The sequence below is a fragment of the Balaenoptera musculus genome, chromosome 13, assembly GCF_009873245.2.
Source record: "Balaenoptera musculus isolate JJ_BM4_2016_0621 chromosome 13, mBalMus1.pri.v3, whole genome shotgun sequence".
NCBI classification, from domain to species: domain Eukaryota; kingdom Metazoa; phylum Chordata; class Mammalia; order Artiodactyla; family Balaenopteridae; genus Balaenoptera; species Balaenoptera musculus.
This window is the reverse complement of record NC_045797.1, coordinates 75,316,677-75,341,889: the sequence shown is the minus strand read 5'-3', so window position 1 is coordinate 75,341,889 and position 25,213 is coordinate 75,316,677. Positions and strand designations below refer to the sequence as shown.

Below are 25,213 nucleotides of genomic sequence, written 5' to 3'. Positions count from 1 at the left end.
CCGAATGACAAGTACCGTTTATTAGCTACATGAATGGGCCCAGCCATGGGTTGAGCGCCGTCCCATGGACCAGCAGAGATGAGCACGGTCACAGCCCCTTCTCCACCCCGGAGTCATGTCCAGTCATACACTCTGGTAGAAAGTCTCTGTATGGAACACAGGGCACAAGTTCCCTTCGTTGGGCAGGGCGTCTCTCCGAATCACAGACGGTCCCCTCTCGGAGCGGCCAACAGAGTAGCTGGAACGTTGTCAAATTAAATAAGCAACCACAGGAGTTCCCAGGAGCCAGGGCTGGGGGTCTCTGGTCCCAGCAAAGGTGTCTGAGAGGCAGGCCTTGGCTCCAGGCCTCCATGGGGCACGTGGCCTCGGATCAAACTGGACTGGGGCTGACACAGCTTCGTCACCATTTAGGAGACTGTCCTTCGAACTTGGCAACGCAGAAATGTACATCAGGCCTTGTATGACCTTGAATGAACCTACCAATCTCCAGAATAATTTCAGCAAAGACAAAAAACAAAAAAACAAACAAACCAGAGGGACTCTGGCCCCAGAATCCCTCCCCACGGGAAAGATGAAGGCACAGAGCTTTTAGCCAAGTTTCCCAATATCATTGGCGTTTAGAGAAAAGGCTGGTCACGGCCACAAGACCAGCACAGAAAGAAGCAAAGGCGGTAGAGTTCACATGACTACTTTATATTAAAGTTTATTACATCTGGAAAATCTACTGTACAGGGAAAAACCCATTGGATTAAGCAGAGTTTTGCCAAAAGCAAAAGACTATCAACTCTTTGGAATATTCCTGATTCCAGCCCAGAGTCGGGCCACAGGAGCTAATCAAAGTGAACCTGGTCCTTCGTGGGGCAGCTCAGTGGCAGGTAGGGCCAAGACCCCTCTCGTCACCTTCCAGGAGAAAGTGTCCCCCAGAGATGGCATCAAAGGAAGGGCTTGGTCCTCTCTCCTCGATCCCCAAGCCTGAGGCTCCAGGATTCAATTCTCACACAGGCTTCCCAGCATCCCAGCCACTTGGGCCATGGCCCTGGCCCCGAGTTCATGGACACAGGCATGACTGCTCAAAGAGGTGACCACCCACGGCAGCCGGGATGGGCCAGCCCACCAACAGGGCCACCCAACAGACATTCCATACCCTGTTGCACACGTGAGCGACAAACTCAAGAGACAACACACGAACTAAGCCTATATGTTGGCTTCTGGATTTGGTTCTCCTAGTCAAAAAAAAAAAAAAAAAGTCTTCTTAACCCTGATGCTATCTCCTGACCACAGATTAGGGAAGCAGGATGGGGGATAACCAAATCAACTTACTTAACTTACCTCTGAAGTAACAAAGTCTACTGGGCTATAAACAAAGAAACTAGAGGAAACATGTGCAAAAACAATTTGACATCTAAATTAGACCTCTCCACAAAACAAAGTGAATTCCGACAGAGCCCTGACCTCCTGTCCCCACCACTCAGCGGGACACACCCCCAGCCAGGCCCGCTGGTCTCTACCAGTAAGTGCTACAGACATGTCAGCCCTCCCACAGCATCTTCCAGCCATCCGGGTCCCGGGCAGCGGGGTCCCCTTCTCTCCAGAGCTGGGCCTGGGGACGGGCTGCTCCGGTTTGGAGAAACTGAGTCAGCGTGGTGGGCTGCCAGGTGCCGGCTGTGATGGAAAGGTCAGTCATATGCAAGAAAGCCCTTGTGCCCAAGTCTCCAGGCAGAAGTCAGAGAAGCGGAGACGAGCCCTCTCCCCGGCACGCCCAGGACTCCGCGGGAAGGGAGCCGCCGGCGGGGCTGGGTGCGCCAGGAGGGTGGCGTGGTGGAGGAGCGCAGGGTCTGCAGTTCTTCACAGAAAAGGCAAGTGGGGGCCTAGCGAGTGGCAGGGGGAGGGGGAGGCATCCCCCCATCAGGCGTAGAACTCCTCCTGCTTGCTGGGCTTCTGGTAGGCCCCACCATTGGCTTGTTTCGGCTCCTCCAAGGAGTAGCTGCCCTCGTCCTTCTTCTTCATCCGGTACAGCATGAAACCCACCAGGCACACAGCAAAGATGAGTCCCACGAGGCCTCCGGCAATGACCCCTGGGGCGGGCGGGGAGGACAGAGCTGAGCTCGGCTGCTCCTTGGGCTGAGTGGCGGCCCCGCCAGGGCTAAAGACAGCCCCCCGCCCCCAGAGCAGCAGTTTGTCCCCCATCCTACCCACCGGAGAGAAAACTCACCTCCCAGCACTTCCTTCCTGTCCAGGAGGCCCTGCGAGGCTCCCGTGGCCCCAGGATCCCCTGGGGGCCCATTCCGCTGGCCAGGTTCCACAGTCGCCCCGGCTGAGTTCTCCGCGGACACGTCAAAGGTGAAGTCCTAGGGGAGGGCAGGTATGGGATCAGGTTTGGGCGACCACAGCTAAAGCTGCATCCAGGTCCACTTCCAGCTTCCCTGGTCACCTCTGCCACCAGCTCAGACACACCCAAACCCAGGTCCCTCTCGCCACATCACACTGGACCCTGCTGGACTGTGGCAAAGGTATCCCATCAAGTGATATAAAGCCCACGTTTTTATGTGAAAATAAATAGGCTCATTTTAGTGTAAAGTGTAACATTACCATGATGCTATAAGACGAAAAATAAGACCTGGTAGAACTTTCACACTCGCCGCAGAGGCGTACGTTTTAGGAAGCCCTCTCTTTGGGGATCTTGAAGGGCTCTTTTGCACTGGTCTCGTACTTAGTCTGTCCCGCCCTGGGCTCAGCCCTGGGGGCAGGGGAGGATGGGACCTCAGGACTCTGCCTTCACTGTGGGATTACGACGTGCTCACAGGGCGTAGGGGGTTGGCCGTGCCAGGTGTCCAGGCCAGTGCCCCCCACCCAATGCACTGTGCCCCGCCAGGCACTAAGGGCCACCCTACCCACTGGCCACCCAACGTCCCAGGAAATGCAGAGGACGACAGCGGGCCGACACCCACCTGCTCCTCAGAGTCCTCCCCTCCCGGGAGCTGGGTGGAGGCTTCATCCTCAGCAGCCTTCTCAGTGGCAGAAGAACCTCCATCCTCCACGCTGGGAGCCTGAGGCTCGGGCTGACCGTGACCTGTGGGAGCTGAGGTCTCGTGGTGGTCAGGCTGCACGTCCCTGTGGGGATGGGAGGTGGCAGGCCCCTGGGAGGTGGCAGGCCCCTGGGCCGTGGTGGCTCTGGCTGTTGATGCCCGGTGGGTGGTTGGGTGCAGCGTGGTCTCACTGGGTGGGTGGGTGGCCTCCTTCTCCTGGGCGGTGAGGCCAGGTTCCACCTCTGCCAGGAGCACCACCCCTCCCTCCTCAGGCTGTTCTCCAGTCGGCAGGATGGAGGTGGAGGTGGAGGTGGAGGTGGCGGTGGTGTCCGGGCGGCTGGGCTCTGGAGCCGTGGGCATGGCCGTCAGGAGCCCCTTGTCCTTCCAGGTGGAGGGGGTCTGCTGTGACAAGGTGATATCTGGCAGAGCACCTGCAGGACCAGAAGCAAAGCGTGTGAGCTGAGGGAGGCCCCTGAACATCAAGACCAGCCAAGCTCAGGCCATGAGGAAGGCCTGGCCAAGGACCCGAGGCTCTGACTTCCAGGCCAGCACAGCAAACCCCTCCTCCCGTGAGAAGCTGTGTTTCCTGGGGTAGAGCTGGCTAAGGCGAAACTCAACTTTGGAAAATGAACTAGGAAAGCTGCCCTTTTCTGCTGCACGTGCCTGGGGACAGCCTGGTCTCTGGAGCCATCTGGGAAGGGATCTTTCCTGCGACCGCCGAAGCCCGCTCCCTGGGTGGGGGCATCCTTAGGGGCCTGAACGCCATATCCCCGTACACACACCTCTCTGGCCCCCTCCCTGATCCACCTGCCCTCTCCCCAGCCTCCCAAGTACAGAGGCCTGTGTCTTATGTCCTAGCTCCCAGGCCCCTGCCTAGGCCACTTTCCCCAGGGATGACCATAGCCCTCTTCTGAGGTCTAGTTCAAGAGCACCTCCTCAGAGAGCCTCCCTGACCACCTCTAGGCTCAAGGATTTCATTCCCCCAGGGAAAGGGGAAATAGGGAAGATAAAGAAACATTTATACCCCACTAGGCTCTACGCAGCCTAACAGCTCCCAACAACCTTATGAAGTCAAGATGTTATTCCCATTGTACAGATGAGGAAACAGAGGCTTGGAGAAGTCAAATCACCTTCCAAAGATTGCCCAGTGAGTTAAAAAGGAGAACACGAGCCAAAGTGTGTTTGCAGCAGGCAGCCCCCAGGACCTCGTGGAATCCACACCCTTCCCACCTCAACCCACACACGTTTTCTCCTTGCAGCAGGGTGCCCATTCTCTTCCTTAGCCTCACCCTTCTGGCCCAGCTATGGGCGCTGTCTGACCGCCACCCCCAGCCCACGGCCTGCTGCCGTCTTGGGGCGGAGCCCTCATGCCCACTCACCTGCGCCCGAGCCAGAGAAGTTGTCCGAGTCATCTCCAGAGCCATCCTGATCTTCGGGGGGCACATTTATAGCCACAGTTTGCTGGAAAATGATCAGAAAAGAATATGAGTGGAGGTTTGGCTGGGGCCCTGCTATTCTGGGGTCCCCATCCTAGGTAGCTGAGTAAATCATGCACCCCCCCTGCTCCCCAAACACACACACCACTACACACAGCACAGGAAGGAAGCCCTCGTGTGTGGCTCTGGAACCCTCGGTTCCGGGCTGCTCCTTGGTTCCCTGCCAACACACACACACCCCCTAGAAGCTCAGTCTGCTCAGGGCGCCCCACACCTCTCAGAGGAGCAGACAGACAACACCACTGGTGGGAACAGAGACTGTGGCCCCCCTGGGACCAAAGCCCACCCTACACTGAGAATCAGGTCCTGGGGGCCACTGACCAGGGAGCTTCAGGGTCCAAGAGTGGGGCTTTCAAGGGCACCCCGGAACAACATCACAACCACCTGGCTCCAGGGAGGCCACCTCCAGGCATGCTGAGCACCAGGGTGCGGGGACACCGAGGGCCCCATGGCAGGGAGGGGCAGGGATGAGCGCAGGGTGAGTTGCCTGTGCTGAGGCAGGCCTGGCCACGATGCTCCTTCCCACACTCAGCCTGTTTTCTCATCCACTGGAAAAACTGGGTCCAGACCCACTTGGGGAAGGAAGGACAGGACATCCATCAGCCTGGGGATAGATGAGGCTGATCTAGAAGGGACCCTGCACTAAGGAGGCAAATGGTCTGTGAGCCTGGGATGGGCCCTGTGTGCAAAGAGCCGCCCCAGGGATGCTGCCTGCCTGGCCGAGCCTAAGAGGCTGCAGGTGCCAGACTGCAAACATATACCCAGGCCCTGAAGCAGGGGCTGTGCCAGCAGGGCCAGGCAGTGGGACCAGGCGGAGGCAGCACACACCACACACAGCCGAGCTGGCCTGCGCGGAAACCCGGCGGCCGGGGGGACCACCCCCACCCCTAACACTGGCTCCAGGACAGCAGATGGGGAAGGGAGGACCCAGCAGCCAGGTGGCAGGAAGAGTAGCCCTAAGTATCCTGTTCAGCAACAAGACTTTGACCCAAATGACCCCGTGCTGCAGTCCCAATGTCAAGGGCCAGAACAAAGAACGAATGAAGAAGCAGGACAGCATAGTTCAGAGCACATGGGCTCCACAAGCCCCCCTGACCTCTGCCACTTACTAGCTGAATGGCCCTGAGGACATCATTAAACCTCTTACGGCCTCAGTCTTCCCATCTGTAAAATGGGGACGGCAGTAATATCTACATCCCAGGACTGTTGCAGAAGTTTAATGAGGTTATGCATGAAAAGAACCTAACAGAGCCTGGTTCGCAGTAAGGGTCCCACCAACAGTGGTGGCTGCTCTAAGCTGGGGAAGCAAGAGCCACTCAGCCTGGGGAAGAGGATTCTGGGGCCTGTCTAGGAAGAGGGGGAGTGGAGGTTGGTAGGGTTTCAGGAGAAGAGGGGGCAGAAGGGAGCCAATTCATGGGTAGCTCTGTGCAGACTTGTCAGAGGGCAAGCCCTGCCCAAGGCTGGGCTCCAGGGAATGGGCCTCCTCAGCCCAAGAGGCCTTGCCAGGTCCTGGCCACGGGCCACGGGGCCTCCCTCTTGAGTGGAGCAGAGCAGGGAGGGACAGGCAAGACCTTTGGTCTCCTGAGGCAGAGCTGGATCAGGTGGAGGCTCCACCCAAGGGCCCAGGTCAGAGGGAAGCTTCAGAAACGTGTAGAAACCGTGAGGCTTGAAATACCACTGAGCTTCCTTTGAAAGTACAAAACGCACACTGTACCTCCTCCCCTCTCCACCGCCCCCCCCCCCGCCCCGAAAGAGAAAAGTTTTGGCCGCAGCAGGGCCTGTATGAGCTGCCACGGCCCATCCACCATGCACAGTCACAGCCCCTGGCCTCCAGCTGCGCCTCAGGCCACATCCTGTCTGTACTGTCCCCAGGTGGCACTTCAAACACCTGTCCTGCCTCCATGGAGCTTCGATCGAAGCTGACCCTCGCCTCCCCAAAGCCTACCCCCTCCAGTAACAAAGAACACCGTCCCCCAGGCAGGCGCAGAGTGGGTACCCGCACCCTAACATACCCCCGCCCCAGGCCCCGGCAGATGCTCCCAACAGGGCAGCTTGAGGGGGACAAGCATTCAGGGGACACGCCCCACCCACACTCACCGAGACCCCCCTTCACTTCGCCCAACACCCTCGCAGCTCTGGAGGAGACCCTAGGCAGCAGTGCTCCAATTCCCAGCCTTGGGCAGAAAGCTGGACCTGGAGCAGGGGGCCAGGGCCGCAGCCATATCAGCCTTGGCTGCACACTGTGAAGCAGAAGCCAGGGTCCCCGGGCCCAGGCCCTGTTTCACAGACGGGGGCACTGAGGCCTGCAGAGAACACAATGCACCAGGACCCCGTCCACCTTGGAGGCACCGCCCAAGATGCAGGCAAAACCAGGGAGGCCCAGCCTCTCACCTACACAGAGAGGCCCCAACAGGTTAGCAGTTTCCCGAGAGAAGGGCTTCTCTCAGGACTAGATAAGACTTTGGATCTGCCCAGGCCCTAGAAACCATTTGTTCCCTCACCTTATCGCAGTCTTGTTTATACAACAAGCTCTTAAGCAAACACCTTCTCCCCTGAAACCAGCTCCCAGGCCTCAGGGCAGCCTCTCCCCTTTGGGGCTGGGTCTCCACCAAGGGGAGAGGCTGTAGTGATCTCCCAGACCTCCAGCTTGAACCTCCAGTGGCAGCCTCAGCTCCTTGGGGAGGAAGTTCGCAGAAACTGCTGAGGTTGAACTTGGATCACCAGGTGCCAGCTGACTCTGGAGTTTGGGGTGAGACTTCCGGTTTCACCAGCAGGCCTGCTGTGCTACGAGCCTGTGGTCAGCTGCCTCCAAAGCCCCATATGGGGCTCTCCTCGGCACGGCCTCTGACACTGTTCTGAGACCACACGGCCACAACTCAGGGATGCCAGGGGTGGGTTGGCCCAGTTTGGAACCCACTTCAAACAGCCTGGGAAGACAAAGGCGAGCCAGCTGTGCCTTTAATGGGGCCCTTTAACCTCTGTAAGGCCCAGGAAAATCAGTTTTTTGTACAACAAATCAAAAGCCGTATGAGAAGGTCTAGATGTTCACACCTTTGGTCTGCTCAAGGCAAAGGCCAATTTGGTCCTTCCCACACGCAGCACAGACCCTGGAAGCCCAGGGCCTGAAAGGCCAAAGCCAAATGGTCCCAAATTGTTTCTAGGGCCTGGGCAGATCCAAAGTCTTATCTAGTCCTGAGAGAAGCCCTTCTCTTGGGAAACTGCTAACCTGTTGGGGCCTCTCTGTGTAGGTGAGAGGCTGGGTCTCCCTGGTTTTGCCGGCATCTTTCGCTCAGGTCGGGGGGCAGACACGTGGAGCCTGGGGGACAAGGAACACGAGTGGAACGGCCAGCCCATCTCATCTCAGCCACACTGGTCTCCGGGCCACACCTGGGGCGGCGTGAGGAGGACACCCCGAGAGAGGACCTGGGGTCAGGGGTCTGGCGGAGCAGGAAAGGGAGTGTGAAAGGAGGGAGGCCTTCTCTGACACTGGAAACATTTTCCATCCCTTTCCTACCATTATCCTTTGATTTGAGGCAGGCAGGGCTGAGATCAGCATCTCCCGGAGATAAGGGTGAAGGTCTTGCCAATGGTCACCGGGCAGTGAAGTATCTGCAGACTTGCAGGCAGTGTTTGCTCCCTTCACCTGCCATTTCTCTCCCTCCCCTGCCCCGAAGGACCACCTTCCCTGATGGTCCAGCTGTTTTAAGGGAAACTTGCCTAAATCTCCTCAATGCACTGCAGGCCCCAGGAGCCATGGGATGAGCATGTCATCCTCAACAAGTAAGAGTTCCTGGGCTTCCCTGGTGGCGCGGTGGTTAAGAATCCGCCTGCCAATGCAGGGGACACGGGTTCGAGCCCTGGTCCGGGAAGATCTCACATGCCGCGGAGCAACTAAGCCCATGCGCCACAACTACTGAGCCTGTGCTCTAGAGCCCGCGAGCCACAACTACTGAAGCCCGTGCGCCTAGAGCCCGTGCTCTACAATGAGAAGCCACCCACGCACCACAACGAAGGGTGGTCCCCACTCAGCGCAACTCGAGAAAGGCCCGTGCACAGCAACGAAGACCCAATGAAGCCCAAAATAAATAAATAAAATAAATAAATTTTTTAAAAAGGCAAACCATTAAAAAAAAAAAAAAAAAAAAGAGTTCCTGACCCCTGCCAGCAGCTGAGACCAAGATGCCAGCCCAGCTTCAGAGGTGGAGAGAGGATGGCATGGACAAGCAGGGTCAGGGCTACTAGGGGCTAAGGGTCTCCATCACCAGGTTGTCAGCCATTCCCAAGAGCATGTTGGGAGTCTGTGGGCAGAGGGCTGGCAGAGAAAGCTTCAAGAAGGCAGCCTCAAGCCCACTCCTGCCATCGCTCACCCCACACTGGCCATAGGAGGGCCACCTCCATCTGAGCAGACCTCTGCCCAGGCTGGCCCAGGAGGCCTGGGGCTGTGTTGCAGCATCCCTCCAAGACACCTTGGGCATAAGCATGAAAGTTCCTTGGGAGGGTCACAAGTCAGGATACCAAGTGGGCGTCTCAGAGATGTTCAGGTGAAGGGCTTCTAACTCCAGGCTGACTGAAGAGGTTGCCTGTCTGACCCCTGACCCCAGCACCCCATCCACCCGCAGCCGTCAGATCCAAAGACCTGTGGTTTCCAACCCACACCCTGAGTCACTAATGTGTTACCCACTGCTTGATCTAAGTGATGGATAAACACAAATCCTTTAAAAAGCATTACTGAAGGGACTTCCCTGGTGGCGAAGTGGTTAACAGTCCGCGCTTCCAATGCAGGGGGGCCTGGGTTCGATCTCTGGTCAGGGAACTAGATCCCACATGCATGTCGCAACTAACAGTTCACATGCCACAACTAAGGAGACCACCTGCCGCAACTAAGACCTGGCACAACCAAATAAATAAATTAAAAAAAAAGAAAAAAGCATTACTGAGGTCACATGCCAAAAGTACAATATCACGCAAGGTCCTTTGATAGTAAAGAGAGTCTTCAACTTCAAAACTCAGGGGACCATCATCCAGGGGTTTTTGGGGAGAAGAGAGGGTAAGAAATGGTCTCGTCTTGGCCTTGGTGAGCTCCCAGGTATAGCCCCCACTCCAGGACGCTTCTGGAAGGGGGAGCTGCACAGGCTGGGGTACAGAGGGTCACCCCACTGGGGACGCTAGGGCCAGCAGATGAAGCCTCCAGCCGGACCCCGGAGAGGTTAGGACAACGTTCAGCCCTGAGTCACAACTTCGGTGACACTGGGGCCTCACTGATGTGGCAGCCTCTGCAGCAAAGTGGGAAAGGGAGGTTTAGGTATCTGTTGGTTGTAAGGCTTGGGTGTGGCGACAGAAGCCCTGGCTGCCGTGGTGGGAGCTCAGTCACTGAATCCACAAGGATAAAGAGCTGCCCCTTGTCACAGTGCCCAGGTCACAGCCTTTCCCAAGCAGCCAGCCTTGGTGCCCGCGCTGGGGCTGAAGACAGCGGGTGGAGGGTAGGGGCCCAAGTTGTTCCATGAGCCCAGGCTGAGGAGTCTAAAGGCAGGTGGGCCGCACAATCACACCAGGATAAACACTCCTCGTTCCCATCCCACCAAAATCCCACCCAACAGCAGGCATTCTCGGGAGGCTTAAATGAGATTCATGGTTTTTTAAAATCTTTTTTACCCCCCTCGGTTTCCTGGTCAGATGTATGGATCTAAGGGAAAAGAGCTGATTCCCCCAACCCCACACAACTCTCGGGGGCTGAGGTGTCTGGGCTACAGAACCTCAGCCTTTGCCCCTGACCTGTGTATCAAGATGCCAAACTGGCCAAGGTGACATTCACACCATCACCTGCCTCCAGGCCAGGGGCTCTCTTCTTTGGGGTCCCTAAGCATCACCAGGAGACTGTTGGAGATGAAGTCTTCCAAGCTCCATCCCTGAGGCTGATTCAGTGGGTTTGGGGCAAAGGCCTAGGACTCTGCACGCTGCAAGCTCCAGCTCCTGTAGGTGGTCTGCAGACTGCACGTGGAGAACGACAGTCTGGACAGGAGAAGGCCTCACCCAGAGTGGCCTGGGGGCTGGGGGAGGCGAGACCCCACCCCCAGCCCCACTCAAGTCCAGTGTTCAAAGAAGAGGTACCAAGTAGCCCCGAAAACAAGTCCTAGGGACAAAGTGATCCGAGAAAGTTCTAGAACATTCTCTCTACATTTCTGATACATCCATTCTCTATAGTCAGTACACCGTAGTGCCTGCCCGGTCTGAGGAAGAGGCCTCACCGCAGAGCTGGGAGAACCCCTCAATTCCCAGTAGTGCTAGAAACAGGAAACAAAGAAAAGCAACACTCGTCTGTCCTGAAGCTGAGCTGAGCCTCCATCCTGCCTGCCCGGGGCTGAGCAGGACCTCCTTGATTCTCCGGGCAACTCTCATCCCGTCAGCTGGCCTGATGCAGTGACCAGGCTGAAACCAACAGGAGCCGCGCAGAGCCGCTGATGCCCTCTCTCGGGGGTGGGAGTGGGGAGGGGCACCACCAACGAGGCCAAGGAGCCGAGAGGGGATGGGGAGCTGCAGAGCCTCGGTGCCATCGTCCCGGGGTGCCTGCCCGCCTAGGGGTGGCGGGGGAAGAGAATGTTACAAATACCCAGCCCCCTCCCGTGGCCCACCAAACGCCCTGGTGCCCGGCAGCAGTGGGGTTTGTGACTCTGCCTTCCCTCATCGGAGGGATCATTTGCACTCCCTCCCTCAGCCCTTGCTAACACGGCCTAAGCACGGACCTGAGGGGTCAAGCAGGCCAAAGCATCTTGGATCAAGGGTCTCCGGGAAAGGACCAGAGCTAAGGATGCCGGGGGAAGAGAGTCCTGACCAGGGGGGGCCACCCCAGGCGGAGGTCCTGCTCTACTGTTCCCTTGCTGGGGGACCTGGGCAGCTCTCTGCCTCTCACTGGACCTGGTTCCCGCCTGGACGACACAAGAGGCTTGGCTGAAGAGCCTAAACCCTCTCAGCGTTCTGACAGGCTAGGCTGGGCCCTGCGGCCCCAATTCCTTACCAGTGAGGCCAGAGTGGCGTGGGGGTGATAAACTGGCCACAGATGGTCATGGCGGGGTGGGTGGGAGGGCAGGACCGCAGCCCAGGGCCCAGGAAGACGCTGGGCTCCCCCTAGCCCAGGAGATCACGGAGAAATCACTTCCTCTCTGAACGCTGCTTTCCTCACTTGGGAGCTGCCAGGGAGGCCTGCCGAGGCCACTGAGGAGGCCCGGATCTCCTGGCTTTGGCCTCAAGACCCTGAAATCTTCCCCCCACCCCCTCTACTTCCGGGAGGGAGGGGCCCCACCGGTGCCTCGGGGCAGCACCAGCATTTCCTGGCCTGACAGGCATGGTGATTTATCAGCTCACCAAGAACCAAGTCAGGCTGGGACCTGCAGAAGGGTGATGGGTACAGCTCAAGGCGGGAGGGGCCCGGGAACAGACAGGCAGGGAAGAGGGGGCTTCCTCTGCCCTCGCCCTGAGAACGTGCATCAGTGAGGGCACCCACAGGGGCCCCTGAGGAGGAGCACCTTTCAGGGGACCTCCTGGGCATGCACCCTTCCCCCCATACACACACACACACACACACACACACACACACACACACACACACACACACACACACGACCCAACCTCAGCTGTTCCCACCCTGCCCCTAGGAGACAGACTTCACTGCTCTGGGGGATTCCAGGGCAGGGCCGGGGTGCAGGGCGCCATCCACACTTGGCTTAAAGACCCTTTGCAGTAGCATTTCCCAGGGCACTGCACGTCAGGGCTTTCACAAGGGAAACCCGAGGTCAAGGTCATAGAGCCTTTCTCCCTTGGAGTACCCCAGGGGTCAGGCTTGTGTTGAAGGAGGGGTGATCCTGGCAGCCAGCTCCAGCCCCGATGCCCAAGCCAGGTCAGAGCTGCCACCAGCACCCCCGTACCCACCCCTCCGGAGAGCTGGCGCCTGCCTCACTGCCCGCGTGCCGAGGCTCGTCTTAGAACAGGCCCAGCTGAGGGCTGGGTGTGAGGCCAGGAGCTGGAAGACCAGTTCCTCTGCTTTTCCCCACCTGCCAGAACCTGGGCCAGGCAGGGTAGGATTCCACTTGGGCACTGAGCAAAGCCGCCTGGCCCGGCCCATACAGCCTCTGTGCCCAGCACTGTCCTGGGAGCCAGACAAGGGCTGGCCATGGGAGAGTGACCAGACCTGGTACTGGAAAACATGGGCTCTATTTCCAACTTACTGGATGATCTTGAAGAGACCTTGCCTCAGGGTGCCCTTCTGCACGACAGGGGCTTGGCCAAGAGGTCGAAAGGGGGGTCCGAGTCCCAAGTCTGTGGGTGGGGACTCACGGCCCGCCCGGGAAGGGCAGCCAACCACCAACATGGCACTCAGCAGGGGGAGGACCCGCAGTGGCAAGTGGGGGGAGGGGTACTTGATCACAGTGACTCGGAGTCACCACTCTCCACTTCCCAAGGGCATGATGGCCTAGGCAGGATGCTGGAGATGTCCCACATCAAAGTGACTCTGGAGGTGGCAACTGTCAACCCACGGGGACAGAATGAGCAGCCTAGGCCCCCAGAGCCTCTTCCCCCCCACCCCCGCCCTGGCTGTCCCAACGAGACAGCTAAGGCCAGAAGCTCATGGCAGGATCCCCCAGTCGGACCCCACGAGGGCCCCTGGAGCTGCTCTCTAGCTGATTAATCCCCAAACTCCTCCTGGCTTGGGGGCCTGACACGTCTGGCATAGGGGCTTCTAGAGACATCCTCCCCCTGCTCTGGCTAAATAAAGTGTCTTCAAGTTTCAAGGAGGCAGAAACTTGCAGCTTTTGACACACCTGCAGCCGCTGGTCAGGGCTCCAGCTGTGTGTATGCGGAGGGAGGGGAGCACTTTATCCTCCAGATCTCCCCAGCAGTGTCCGTGAAATTACAGAGCATCCCTTTTAAGATGAAAATGACTCTGGGAGGGCTAAGGGGTGCTAGTCACTGACACCAGAGCAGAAACTAGCTCTACGGGGGAAGGGAAGCTCCGGAACTGGGGCACTGGGGATGGGCAGGGGCTTTGGAAGATGGGAAAGGATTGCAAAAAGGAGGCTGAAAGATGCCAAGAGCAAATTTTTTAACCTGTGTCAGAATGTGGCTGCCAGCCAACCCCATACCCAAGAAAGAACAACGAAATTCCCTTTGCTCCTGCTTAAGCCACAGGTGTACATGGCTTCTCCTCCCACGTCCAGAAGAATAATGGGCTAGTCTGGGAACCTGCCTCTGGGATAAAGTACGATTCAGACCAAGTAGGCACTGAGGCTGCTGGAGCCCAGACAAAGACAAAGGAAGGTCAGAGTGTCCTTGAAGGGGTCCAGCGGCAGAGCAGAGCTGGTACTTTCCGGCCTGAGTGATGGAAGGCAGAATTTCCTGTGAAGGCCAGGTCTGAATAGGCTGGGCCTGTTCCCCAGATTACTGGTGGGACCCCCACCAATAAGAAGCAAAGCAGCCTGGGCCCCTTCACTGTCAGCCTGCCCTCCTCCAGTGGCTTCCTGATGGCTAGAAGGTTCGCACAGCTTCAAATGTCCGGCACTGAGTTCCCAGGCCCTGGCAGCCTCTGCACACAGTAGGTGCTAAGGCAGTTAAAAGGAGGACTGTGGATGCAGCCCCAGTCTTATGAACTCAGAGAAACCCCAGAAAGGGGAAGAAGCCCTAACACCTGCCCAGGACTCAGGACAGTCATGGGGCAGAAGTAAGAACCCAAGGATCTGACCTGGGCGGGGGTGGGGTGGGGGTCACTTGAAAATTAGAAATATTGGAATTAGGTCTTGGGGGGAAAAATAGTAATCACGGCTAATATGTCTTGAGTACTATGTGCCAGGTACTAGTCTAGGCACTTTACCTGAATGAATTCATTTACACCTCATGATAACCTTAGATTCCAGTACCAAACCCACCTTACAGATGAGAAAATTGAGGCAAAGGGGACGAGTCATCTGTCCCAGGGCACACAGCCACTGAAGTGCTTAGAGAGGGGGTCTGGGGCCAGGAAGTCTTGCTCCAGCAGGCATGCAGTTAGCCACTCCATCACAGGGAGGACTGCGGGCTCTCTGACCCTCAGGGAGAAAACAGCCATCATTTCCACTGGAGGTGGCACAGGAGAAAGTGCAGAAGGAAGGAGGACCCTGGGGTGGGGTGGGGCCCCCCCTCCACCCTGCAGCCTAGCCCCGCTCCCACTCCAGGGCACCCCTCAGTCTGCAGTTCTGGGCACAGGCCATGGGTCCCCTACAGCCAGGGGGCCCTGCTCAGCTGGCCTGAGACCCCCCCCGCCAGGTGCCCCGGCATCTGGCTTCACCGGGCCTCTTCCCACTTTTTACCAGCCTAGCCCACACCTCCTCGGGGCAGGAGCCGGCCCCTGGCAAAGGCTCAGGCAGAGGCGAGCAAAGTCTGGCCTGACAGGGAAGGCTCATATTTCTGAGAAGGGGCAAAAGCCGTGTTTGTAGGTCCTGCTACATCAGCACCCTGGGGTAAGACCAGCTGGCCATTCACACTGAGTGACGACTACACAGGTCAGGTCAGACTGTGCCCCTCCCCCCAGTCACAGCCACGGGGGGCTCTCCCCAGGGGACTCCCTAAGCAGCGTCAGCCCCAAAGCTCTCCCAGACTTGCTCCTCTGAGCCCAGACAAGGAAGAGGCTCCCAATCACACCACACAGGTTATTCCACAGGATCTTTTCAAAAGCCCTCCGAAGCAGGACTTAAAAAATCCCATTTTACGTGTAAAGAAACTGAAGCTTCGAGGCAGGTGACGAAACCTGCCCAGGATGCTCCAGGGAGGAAGCGGTGGAGCCTGGTAATGATGTGGGTCGCCCAGACTCCACGTCCTGTGCTCTTCCGGCCTCCGCACAACACCTCTCTCTGCGCCAGCCCCAGGTGGGACTAACCAAGGCAGACTGACCGGTCAGTTCTGGGTCCCACCTCGCCTGCCCAGGTCCAAGGTTTCAGGACCCCAGACGGGGCCCCAAATCCACTCCACAGGCAGGCAGACTCAGACATTCAGGCTCAGGCTGCCGCCACTACCCTGGGAGGAGAGCTGGACCAGGGCATCCACTGGACGCCCAGCCCCTAGATGAGGCTCTGGAAGGATGATCTTGTTCCACAGAGGGGTGGAAGGGAGAGGGGGTTAGGTTGGGGGCTTTCTGCTATTCACACGATTCCCAGAACCCAGGTGGCCTCAGCCACTCCTTCAGAGTCACCATGAAGACCTCAGGGCCGACTTCCTGGCCTGAGCCCTCCCGGAACTTTACAACAACCAGGCCTGCCCCAGGGAAACTCTGCACCTATGCTCACCCTCCGACCCCTGTCCCCTGCTCCCCAGTGCCCGTGGGGGGCAGGGAGGAGAGGCAGGGGCAGCACCCGAGGATCTCAGCTCAGCCCCAGCGGGCCCATTCTCCCAGCCCGCAGGCCCTGGCCAGCCTGGAGGTCGTGCTGCCCAGGCCCTCCCCCCACGGCATCCTGGAGGAGTGTGGTCACCAGGGACAGCAGTATGGCCCCCAGCGGTTTTCTCCGGGAGAAGCTGGAGTGACCTCAGCCTCTACTATAGTCTCAGAGGTTCCTGAAACACCCTGCGAGCCCAAACTTGACCACATGTCCATCCGGGACACTCCCCAGAGATGGGACTCCAAGGCCCTGGACAGTGTTGTGGGCAGCAGGGATGTTGAGAAGCTACTAGAAAGAAGAGGCAACGCACTCTGTGCCCCTGCCACGGGACTGACACAGTCAAGTCCCCAAACAGGTCAGACGCGGCCAGGGCATCAGACGTGACATGGAAACAGCAGTGCAAGTCCTCAGGTCCTCCTGAGGCCTCCTGGGACCCAGCACGTGCTAGGAGCTGGGGTGGACGAGCCACCTCGGCCCTCCAGAAGTTCCCCCCCACCTCCCCACGCCCCACCCACCCTGGGCCAGGCCCCAGAACCCCGTCTCCTAAGCCTGCTGGGGGGCAGAAGGCACCCAATGAGGCCCAGCATGGCCACAGGAAGCCTCAGGTAGCCCAAGCGGGAAAGGTTGTGAATTCAACGTTCCGTGGTGGGACAAGTCTCTGCACTGCTCCGGAGACGAAGGGAGCCCAAGAGGGGCCCCAGAGCAGCATGGGCAGTCTCCGCCCTCCCGCTGCCTCCATCGGGGGGGCCCCCTGCCCTAACACAGAAAATGCCCTGCCTTACGGCCTGAGTTCCTGATTTGAGGGGCTCTGGGATGAACCCTTTCTCAGGCTGAATGACCGTTGGTGGTCACTGCCCCCCTGGCCTGTCTGCACAGACCGACCCTGCTGTCTGGTCCCAGTGACGGCCACCCTCTCTTACACGCGGCCCCGGACCAGGCGCGGACCCTTCCCCACCTGCTCAGGGCTGTGCACACGGCAGGCAGCCAGGCTCTGGGCTTTAGATCTGGTCAAGCCAGGTAGGCTTCCCAACCCCCCGCGCTTGCGGCAGAACTCTCCTGAGGCAGCAGGAGCAGAGGCAGGCCCCACCCAGACGCCACCAGCCCTGTGACACAGCCACGAGACAGTCACCAACATCCAAATGCGTGACCTCGCCTCTGCCTCTCAGCCGCACTCCCATTGCACACGCGGACTCACTGAGCCCAAGAGAGGCCCGTGCCCAGAGTCACTCAGCAGTAAAAAGGGTCGGGCTGGAAGCCAGGCCCCCGAGCCCTAGTCTTGCCTCACACACAGTGCGCTCAGGGGCAAGCTGGTTGGATGAGTCTCAGGGGAGGATCTGTGGGCCTGGCACCATGACTCAGCCGAGGAGTGGAGCGATAAGCACGCCTGCCCGCCCAGCTGCCACAACCTGCCCGCTGCGGCTTCCGTTCCTGAGGATGAGCGGACCTGGGGCAGGTGGCCAGGAGGCCTGGGCGTGTGCAGGGAACACCACCTGGCCCTCACCCCCAGCCTGACCTTGCCCAGGGGCCTCCATCCACCTCTGGTTCCCACACTGAGCCCTAAGTCCACCCCTTCCAAGAGCAGCCTGCCGCGACTTCCACCCCACAGATGAGCCCTCGGGCAGGCAGTGCTTCCCTCGAGTCCCCAGAGGAATAATGTTGGAGGATTCTGAGCCCCCGCTAGGTCCCCCCAGGGCCACGTTCACCCTCCCCAGGACAAGGTCTCTTTGCAACCACATGGCTGTTAGAGCTGAAGCAGATAAGAGGGGCCCCTTGAGTGCACAGGGGAACTGAGACGCAGAGGGGCACGGACCTGCCCAAGTCATACCATGGAGAATTAAACTGAGACTAGGCGGGACAGGGGTCCTGGCCACCCTTGTCTGTAGGAATAACTTCCGCACTCTTCTAAAGCCAGGGATAGAGGAAGAGCTGCAGTTAAAAAGGGAGGGAGGGAGGAAGACAGCTTCCTGGTTTCTGAGGAGGAAGTTGCAGACAGGTGGTGACCAGGTTTCCCCAAATCCCAGAGTGCAGCCTAACCTGCGGGGAAGCCCAGTGGGGAAATCGACGGGCCAGGCAAAGTCCAGCCATAGCTGCAACCCATGCAGCGTGCACACGCACGCACGGCCTCTCGTGGGGCTGCAACCCTCAGGTGAGTCACGGGGCAGAGGAGTTTCTTCCCAGGGCTGAAGGCCAGAGGAAGAGCAGCCTCTCCATATAATTAGGCAGCACCACAGAGCCATAAACGCGGGAGAGAGACCCTCAAGCCTCCCCCCTCCTGATCCGACGGCCCCGAGCCCCACGACTGCCCAGTGCCTCCACAGCCTTGAGGCCCTGCCAGACCCCCTGGCTCCCCAAACCCACAACGGCATGACAGGCAGCAGGACCCTTTCCAGAAAAAGCTTAGCCCACCCTGGCCCGTGCCACCCCTCCTCTGCACCACTCCCCTGCAGGGTACCAAGCCCCAGGGAGCTGACCAGGTGCCCCTGCCTTGGACCTGGAAATGCAGGGGACTTTCTAGGGCTGACTCCCCACCCAATGTCAGCATCCCAAGGACAGGCAGAGGTGCAGAGGTGGTAACACCACACAGATAAAGCCAGCGCTTCTGGGGGGGGCAGTGGAGGGGGCTCCCCACGTCCACCTGGAGCTGGAAGTTGCATAGTTGCTGAAGTGACCCCGAGCGCAGGGTCGTGCCTCTGTGGGTGAGGGGATGCCCACACGCCTGCCCTCTCTCCGCACTGCCGGGGCACTCATGGCCGCTCAGAGGGAGGTTCCAGAATGCACGTCCAACCTCTGCCAGAACAGCTGAGAGGGAAATGACACCGCACTGAATCTGTTCCAGGGTGCAGGATCCTGGCGCCAAAAGCCCTCTTTCCACAGACTCTGTTAATCCCCTTCCCTCTCTCTAGACACACTTACGCAGGCCCTCAAGGGGGGGGGCTTTCAACCCAAGACTCCAAAATTCGTTGCTGAAAAGAAGGAGGAAATCAGGAAATCGTTTGTTCTGTAAAAATCCCAGGGTTCCAGGACTAGAACTCATTTAATGACAATTCCTCATGGCTGCTCTTGCAGCGGCGGCGGGACCTGGCATTGAAGGGGCCGGGAGGTGAGCCCAGTACAGGAGCCACGAGTCCTGGGTTCTGGTCGCCCCACTGGGGCCACGGTGCCCAGCTTCGAGGCTTAAAAAAAGATCTACTAATTCCACAAATGTCTCCCCAGTGTCCATGATGAAAGTCAGTGCAGGCTGGTTGTTGCCCTGGGGACAAGCACAAGGGCAAACCTTGCTGGTTTCAGCCAGTCTCCTATGCCGGGTTCATGGGGGAGACTTGCCAGTCCTTCAATTTCTTCACGCCATACACATATGCACACACGTATGTACAAATCCTGGTTCTCCCACGTCGGCCCCTTGTAGGGGCTCACCTCTGCAGGCCTCATCCACAAAATGGGGACAATGACATACATGGTAAAGGTTTGGGGTAAATATGAAATAGGGATGCAGGAAAAGCATCGAGCACCCAATAGCAGGCACTCAATTAAAGGTGATCCTGGACTTCCCTGGTGGCGCAGTGGTTGAGAATCTGCCTGCCAATGCAGGGGACACGGGTTCGGCCCTGGTCTGGGAAGATCCCACATGCCGCGGAGCAACTAGGTCCGTGAGCCACAACTACTGAGCCTGCGCGTCTGGAGCCCGTGCTCCTCAACAAGAGAGGCCGCCGATAGTGAGAGGCCCGCGCGCCGCGATGAAGAGTGGCCCCCGCTTGCCGCAACTGGAGAAAGCCCTCGCACAGAAACGGAGACCCAACACAGCCAAAATTAAATAAATAAATAAATAAATAATTAAAAAAAAAAAAAAAGTCAGACCTAGGCTTTAAAGTGTCTTTAAAAAAAAAAAAAAGGTGATCCTAATTCTATCGACAGCTAACATTCCTCTGGCGTTTTCATTAGCAAACACTTTCACACCTTCATTATGAAATGAATACGCAAATAAGAATGACAAGGAGAACAGGTATGATGTTCTCTTTACACAGGACATCAAGACTTGGCTGTGAAGTGACTCGCCTGAGACTACGTGGTAAATTAGTGGTGGAGCAGAGACCCAATACCAGGGCTCTACCTCACCCAAAGCTGTTTCTGGCCTGCCAAACAGTATGGGTGCACTGCCACCCGAATAAAACACAGTGTGAAAACTAGAGACAGGGCCCAAGCTAAGAATGAGAGCCCTTCGCAGTGGTTGAGAATCCATCTGCCAATGCAGGGGACACGGGTTCGAGCCCTGGTCCGGGAAGATCCCACATGCCGTGGAGCAACTAAGCCCATGCGCCACAACTACTGAGCCTGCGCTCTAAAGTCCACGAGCCACAACTACTGAGCCCACATACCACAACTACGAAGCCTGCGTGCCTAGTGCCCGTGTTCCGCAACAAGAGAAACCACTGCAATGAGAAGCCCGTGCACCACAACGAAGAGTAGCCCCCGCTCGCCACAACTAGAGAAAGCCCGCGCACAGCAACGAAGACCCAACGTGGTCAAAAATAAATTAATTAATTAAATAAATTAAGAAAAAAAAAAAAGGAATGAGGGCCCTTGCCAACCAGGATTTAGACGGAGTTAGCCTTACTGGGTCCAGGCTACCCGTGACTGGCAAGTCATTTACAACTTCAGCCAGGTGGAAGAACTTGGAACATGGGGTCATCATCAGGTGCTTACTCCAGAGGTCACTGACATCTGTTCCCCTAGGGAGCCCATAAGCACCTCCCTTGACAGCCTCTTTGTTATTCTAGGTACTATCAGGACACCACAGAGGTCATTGCTCACAGGTGAGACCCTTACTCAGCGCTGAAAACTCTTGTCTTAGAAATAATTCTAACAAATCTGACTTGTTTCTTAGTACAGCTGGAGAAAAGTGCCAGTTAGAACTGAACTGAAAAGCCACTTGCTATACTTAGGCCCACAAATGTCACTTTTGGCTGCTATCAGACAGGGATGGAAGGGGAAAAAGAGCAAACCAGAATTCCAAGTGCACCAACAGAAGGGCACCAGGCCCAGGGGGAAAGTGCTCTTCACAGCTCAATAAACCCGGGAGACAAACGCCATAACCTAACATGGTGACAGCTATGAGGACCCTGGCATCCAGAGATTAAACTATGCTTAGTACTCTTTTGTTAATAAAGGAAGGGAAATATTTCAGAGTCCCGCCCAAAGTAAGAATATTTTTGAGGGTAATAAGGATTCTTAGCTTCCTGAAAAAACCTGGATACCAAGGATACCTCATTCTCAAGAGACTTCAGAATCCAAAATTCTGCGGCAATAAAAAAAGATTCCTCTATAAACTACTCCAAAATTCAAGCTTTTCATTAATTCTTTCCAGGCTCCTCTCCCTCCCTTCCTTATCCCTCTCCCCACCAATCTGGGTTAATGAGGTTTTATTGGAACCCACTATGAGCCACAGGTAGAGACTTAAACCAGCCCCACCCTCCCTGTGGAGCTCAAGCCAGGAGTGACATCACCTCCAGAAGGCTCTGAGCCCAGGCGGAGGAAGTTAATGCCTCCCCCAGCCCCACCCACTCCGCCAGGCCGTCAGGAAATGTCTCTACTAGCCCCCATAATTAAGGCAAAAAGGGATTTTCTGCCTTTCAAGAAAGAGAAGAGAGAAAGAGAGGAAACAGCAAATAACTTTCCAGAACAAGCAATTTTTCTTGCATGGCAAAAACAAAAGACCATGGGAATCTCACACACACACAACCACACGGAAACTTCTTTAGACAAACCTGTTCTCGTCTCTTGGGAGTGGTTTTGAGCAACCTCCTGCCCTAGCAGCCTTCCCTTGTCCAAAGTCAGGCGCCCAGGATCATACCCTACCTCACTGATCCCCAGGGGATTCTGACCTGCTTCCCACTGGGGCCAAAGTGAACCCTGGGAGAAGCCAGATCTCTGCAACCAGTGGACACCTTCTCCTATTTCAGCAAATCCCACTGCCTTATTTCTTTTAGGAAGAGGCAGGAAGAGGAAGAGGGCTCTGGGAAGGTATTTTATGCCCCCACTTTGAACCAAATATAGACAGCCACTGTAAAAGGGAGAGGACAGGGCTGGGAAAGAGAAAACAAACTACACTTAATAAACAAACAATCAAACAAACAAAAACCTAAGTTCTGAGCCAGTGTCTGACCCCAAAGCTTAGTGCTTTCAGGCTCAGCTCAACCACCCCCTCCAGGAAGCCCTCCCACCACTGCAGCTCTAAAGAGCCTCCCTCCCTTCCTCGTTTCCCCCTTGAAACTCAACTGCCCTGCCTTTCCATAATGTATCACATTTTCTAGGGTAGAAAAAAAAAATGCAGCATCTGCTCCTTCCCAGCACACAGAAAAAGTCCGGGAAACGTGGCCCACAGAGAATCTCTAATCCCATCTGCCTCCCCGTGTTAAAAGGCGCTCTGGGATCCCCGCTCAGGAATGCCAGCCTCACCTAAGGCAAGCAAAGGAACCACCACCAGCACTCCTGATTCTGGCTGGAAATAGGTGGAGTACTGCTGAGGCCCCATCTTGTGCCTGGAGAGAGTGGGGCAGCCAGGAAAGGCCAGGTGGGCCAGGGAGGTAAGCCAAACACCTCCACCCTCTTCTCCAGAGTATTAACTATTGGTTCAAGGTGCAGTCTGAATCCCACAGAAGCCATGCTCTTCAAGAGTGAAGGAGAAGCCAGATGCCAACTTCTGGGACCTAAAAGCCAGGAGTGCTATGGAGACCCAGCTCAGAAATCCTGTCCTTCCCCATGGCTCCCCCAGATAGGGCACCCCACATGAACACTCCAACTCATCAGCAGTTCAAGCGGCATTAGGGACCCTTTCCTGGACTCCAAAATGTTTCCAAGCATAACAGTCACCTGGGAAGCAAGGAGGGCACTTCACATATCAGCCTGAAAAGCACCTCACCTGAGCCAGACCCTGCAAAATACCGCAAGGCTCTCAATAACTGGGAGCTACTATTATTATGGAGGGACCCGCTTTCAGAGGGTTGGCGTTGCTGAGGGACTTGTCCAGATAATACATTATAAGTGGAGGACCGGAGTACCCACTCCCGGCAGCCGCTCCTTCCCCTCCCACGTGCCTCCTTTTGCCAGAGCTAGGGAAGTCGAGCCGTCCAGATGTGGTGGCCAGAGACTGCCACTTCCGGCACGGGAAGAGCCCCTCGGTCCGCACCTCCCCTCTCCATCCCGGGGGATGGCCGACCCGGCCCGCGGGGAGGACCCCGGGACTCTAGCAATGGGTGTGGGGACTCGGGGGTGGACATGACCACCCGGCGGCCAGGGGTGACACCTGGCGGCAGCCCAGGTCCCAGCCCATATTAGGGACGGCGCTGCGGGGCGGTTCCCAGGAAAGGGTTACAGGGGCCGAGAACAAAGCGCCCCCTTTGGGGAAGGCGGGCCAGCGGACTGCGGCTGAGGCGGGAGATCACTTTCTGGGGACCCTCGGGATGCTCTTTGTCGGCCAGGTCCCTCTTCAGAGAGGACTCACCCCTCGCCAAAGGTGGATGCTGGAGTCCTACCCAAAGGCCTCCCCCCCAGCCTCGGGCTCCACATTTGTCCCCCTTTTCCTCCAGCTCCACTGGGCGGGCCAAGGGACCCGCCTTCCCTCGGCGCGGCTCCAGCACAAAGCCAGGCCGGGGGAGGGGAAGAGCCATTCGCGGGTCCACTCTCGGGGAAGCAGCCCGCGCGCCGCGGCGGTGCCCAGCGCCGGCTCGCGTCCCTCCCCGGGCAGCACAACTTCAGCAGCCCAGAAGTTGGGTTCTTGCGGGTCTCTAGCATTCCGGGGCCAACTTCCCGGAACCTCCCTCTACCAGCTCGGCCCGGCTCCTCTCGGGCAGCCAACGGACAGCCGAGGACCCCGCCTCCGCCCGCCCGCCCGCCCCAGTCCCCCTCGCAGCCCTGGCTGGGGCTCCTTAGCGAACACGCCCGCCTGCTCCCGCGCCGACACCACTGCGCCCAAACTTGCCTCCGCCCGAGGGGCCAGGAGCCGGGGCTCGGCGAGTCTGGTTTGAATTAGGGTCCGCGGACGGGGCGTAGTTGCCGCGATCACCGCATCCTCCCGGGTCACGGGCGGAGGAGCCGGCCGCCGCGGCGCCCGGGGTGACCGGGTGGGAGCCGGCGACCCCAGGCGCCGCCGCAGGCTGGCGGGCTCCTTCGCCTGTGGAACCGTTTTACCAAATTGAGCTCGGAGCCCCGGCGCAGGTTCCGCTCCACTGGGCGCCGCGGGCCCCGGGTCCCCGCCCCGAGCGGCGGCACCCGTGCGGCGCCCCCCGACGGCGGAGGTAATTGGGGCGGGAGCCCTGATTTCGGGGCTCCGGGTACCGGGGCCCGCCGGGCTAGCGCGGGAAGAAGGCAAGTCCCCGCTTCCCCTCCCCCTCCACGTGCAGCCGCCGACATCGGCGGCTCTGCCAACCCCGGCTTCCCGCCGCCTCCCAGCCCGGCCCCGGGCCGCACTCACCGGGAGGGCCGGCTGCAGGCGCAGCGCCAGCGCGCAGAGCCAGAGCCAGAGCGCCGGGCGCCTCATGCTGCCCGGACCGGCGGCTGGAGCGCGGCGAGCTGCGCGGGTCAGGGCTGCGCTGCGCTGCCCGGACTGCACGGGGCTCCGGGTCGGCTCCGAGGGTTGCGCTGCGCGCAGCTCCTTCGAGCGATGTCCAGCGCGCGGCTGGCTGTCCTAGGTGAGGGCTGCGGGATCCGCCGGCTGCAATCCTTTCTACGGCTGGATTCCTCCCCGCTCAGCTCGGCTCCCGCCTGCACCTCTCCCGCCGAGCTCCGCCTTATAATAAAGCCGTAGGCCCTTAGCCGTTGCAAAAACTAGCCCTCCACCCCCAGCTCTCCAGGTCCTGGAGCCAGCCCCAGTCCCCACCCCCTAGGACCCCGCCCCCTGAGTGGCCCGGCCCCTCAGGAGCGCCCCGCCCCCGGCCCGCGGTGCGTGGGCAGAGCCTCGCCTACCTCCAGAGCCACCTTCCCAGCTGGCCGCGGTTCCGGCGTTGCAGCTCAGCAGCTCCAAGGTTCCCGGGTGGTGGGGGCCGAGCGCACTCCTTTGCGCCCCGGCCCAGGGTATTGAGGCTCTGCCCGGGAGAGTGGCGGGAGGGGCGGCAGTTGGTTGTCGACTGTGGGCGACGGTCTGCAGCGCCCTCTGGGAGTGGACACCGAGCGCCCTCCAGGTGCGTGGGACTCCCAGATCCGGTCAGGAACACTTCGAGGCTGTGCGGGGCCCCGAGGTGATGGGGCCTTAAACGGATGGACCCTTCCCTGGCTGCGGATGGGGCTGTCAGCGCCCCCCATC

General features: G+C 58.5%; 2 protein-coding genes across 2 annotated transcripts; both read right to left on the bottom strand.

The window, feature by feature from the left end:
- On the bottom strand, positions 1-24,729 carry SDC1 (syndecan 1). The gene is made up of 5 exons (XM_036872752.1): positions 24,386-24,729; positions 4,406-4,487; positions 2,949-3,457; positions 2,213-2,348; positions 1-2,075 (listed from the first exon to the last, which is right to left on the bottom strand). Exons 1-5 carry the CDS (start codon positions 24,449-24,451, stop codon positions 1,906-1,908), a joined length of 963 nt encoding a protein of 320 aa, XP_036728647.1. The 5' UTR covers positions 24,452-24,729; the 3' UTR covers positions 1-1,905.
- LOC118905858 lies at positions 9,348-19,562 on the bottom strand. Its single transcript, XM_036872751.1, has 2 exons — positions 16,874-19,562; positions 9,348-10,803 (listed from the first exon to the last, which is right to left on the bottom strand). Exon 1 carries the CDS (start codon positions 18,570-18,572, stop codon positions 17,274-17,276), a length of 1,299 nt encoding a protein of 432 aa, XP_036728646.1. The 5' UTR covers positions 18,573-19,562; the 3' UTR covers positions 9,348-10,803; positions 16,874-17,273.
- Positions 24,730-25,213: the final 484 nt, after the last annotated feature.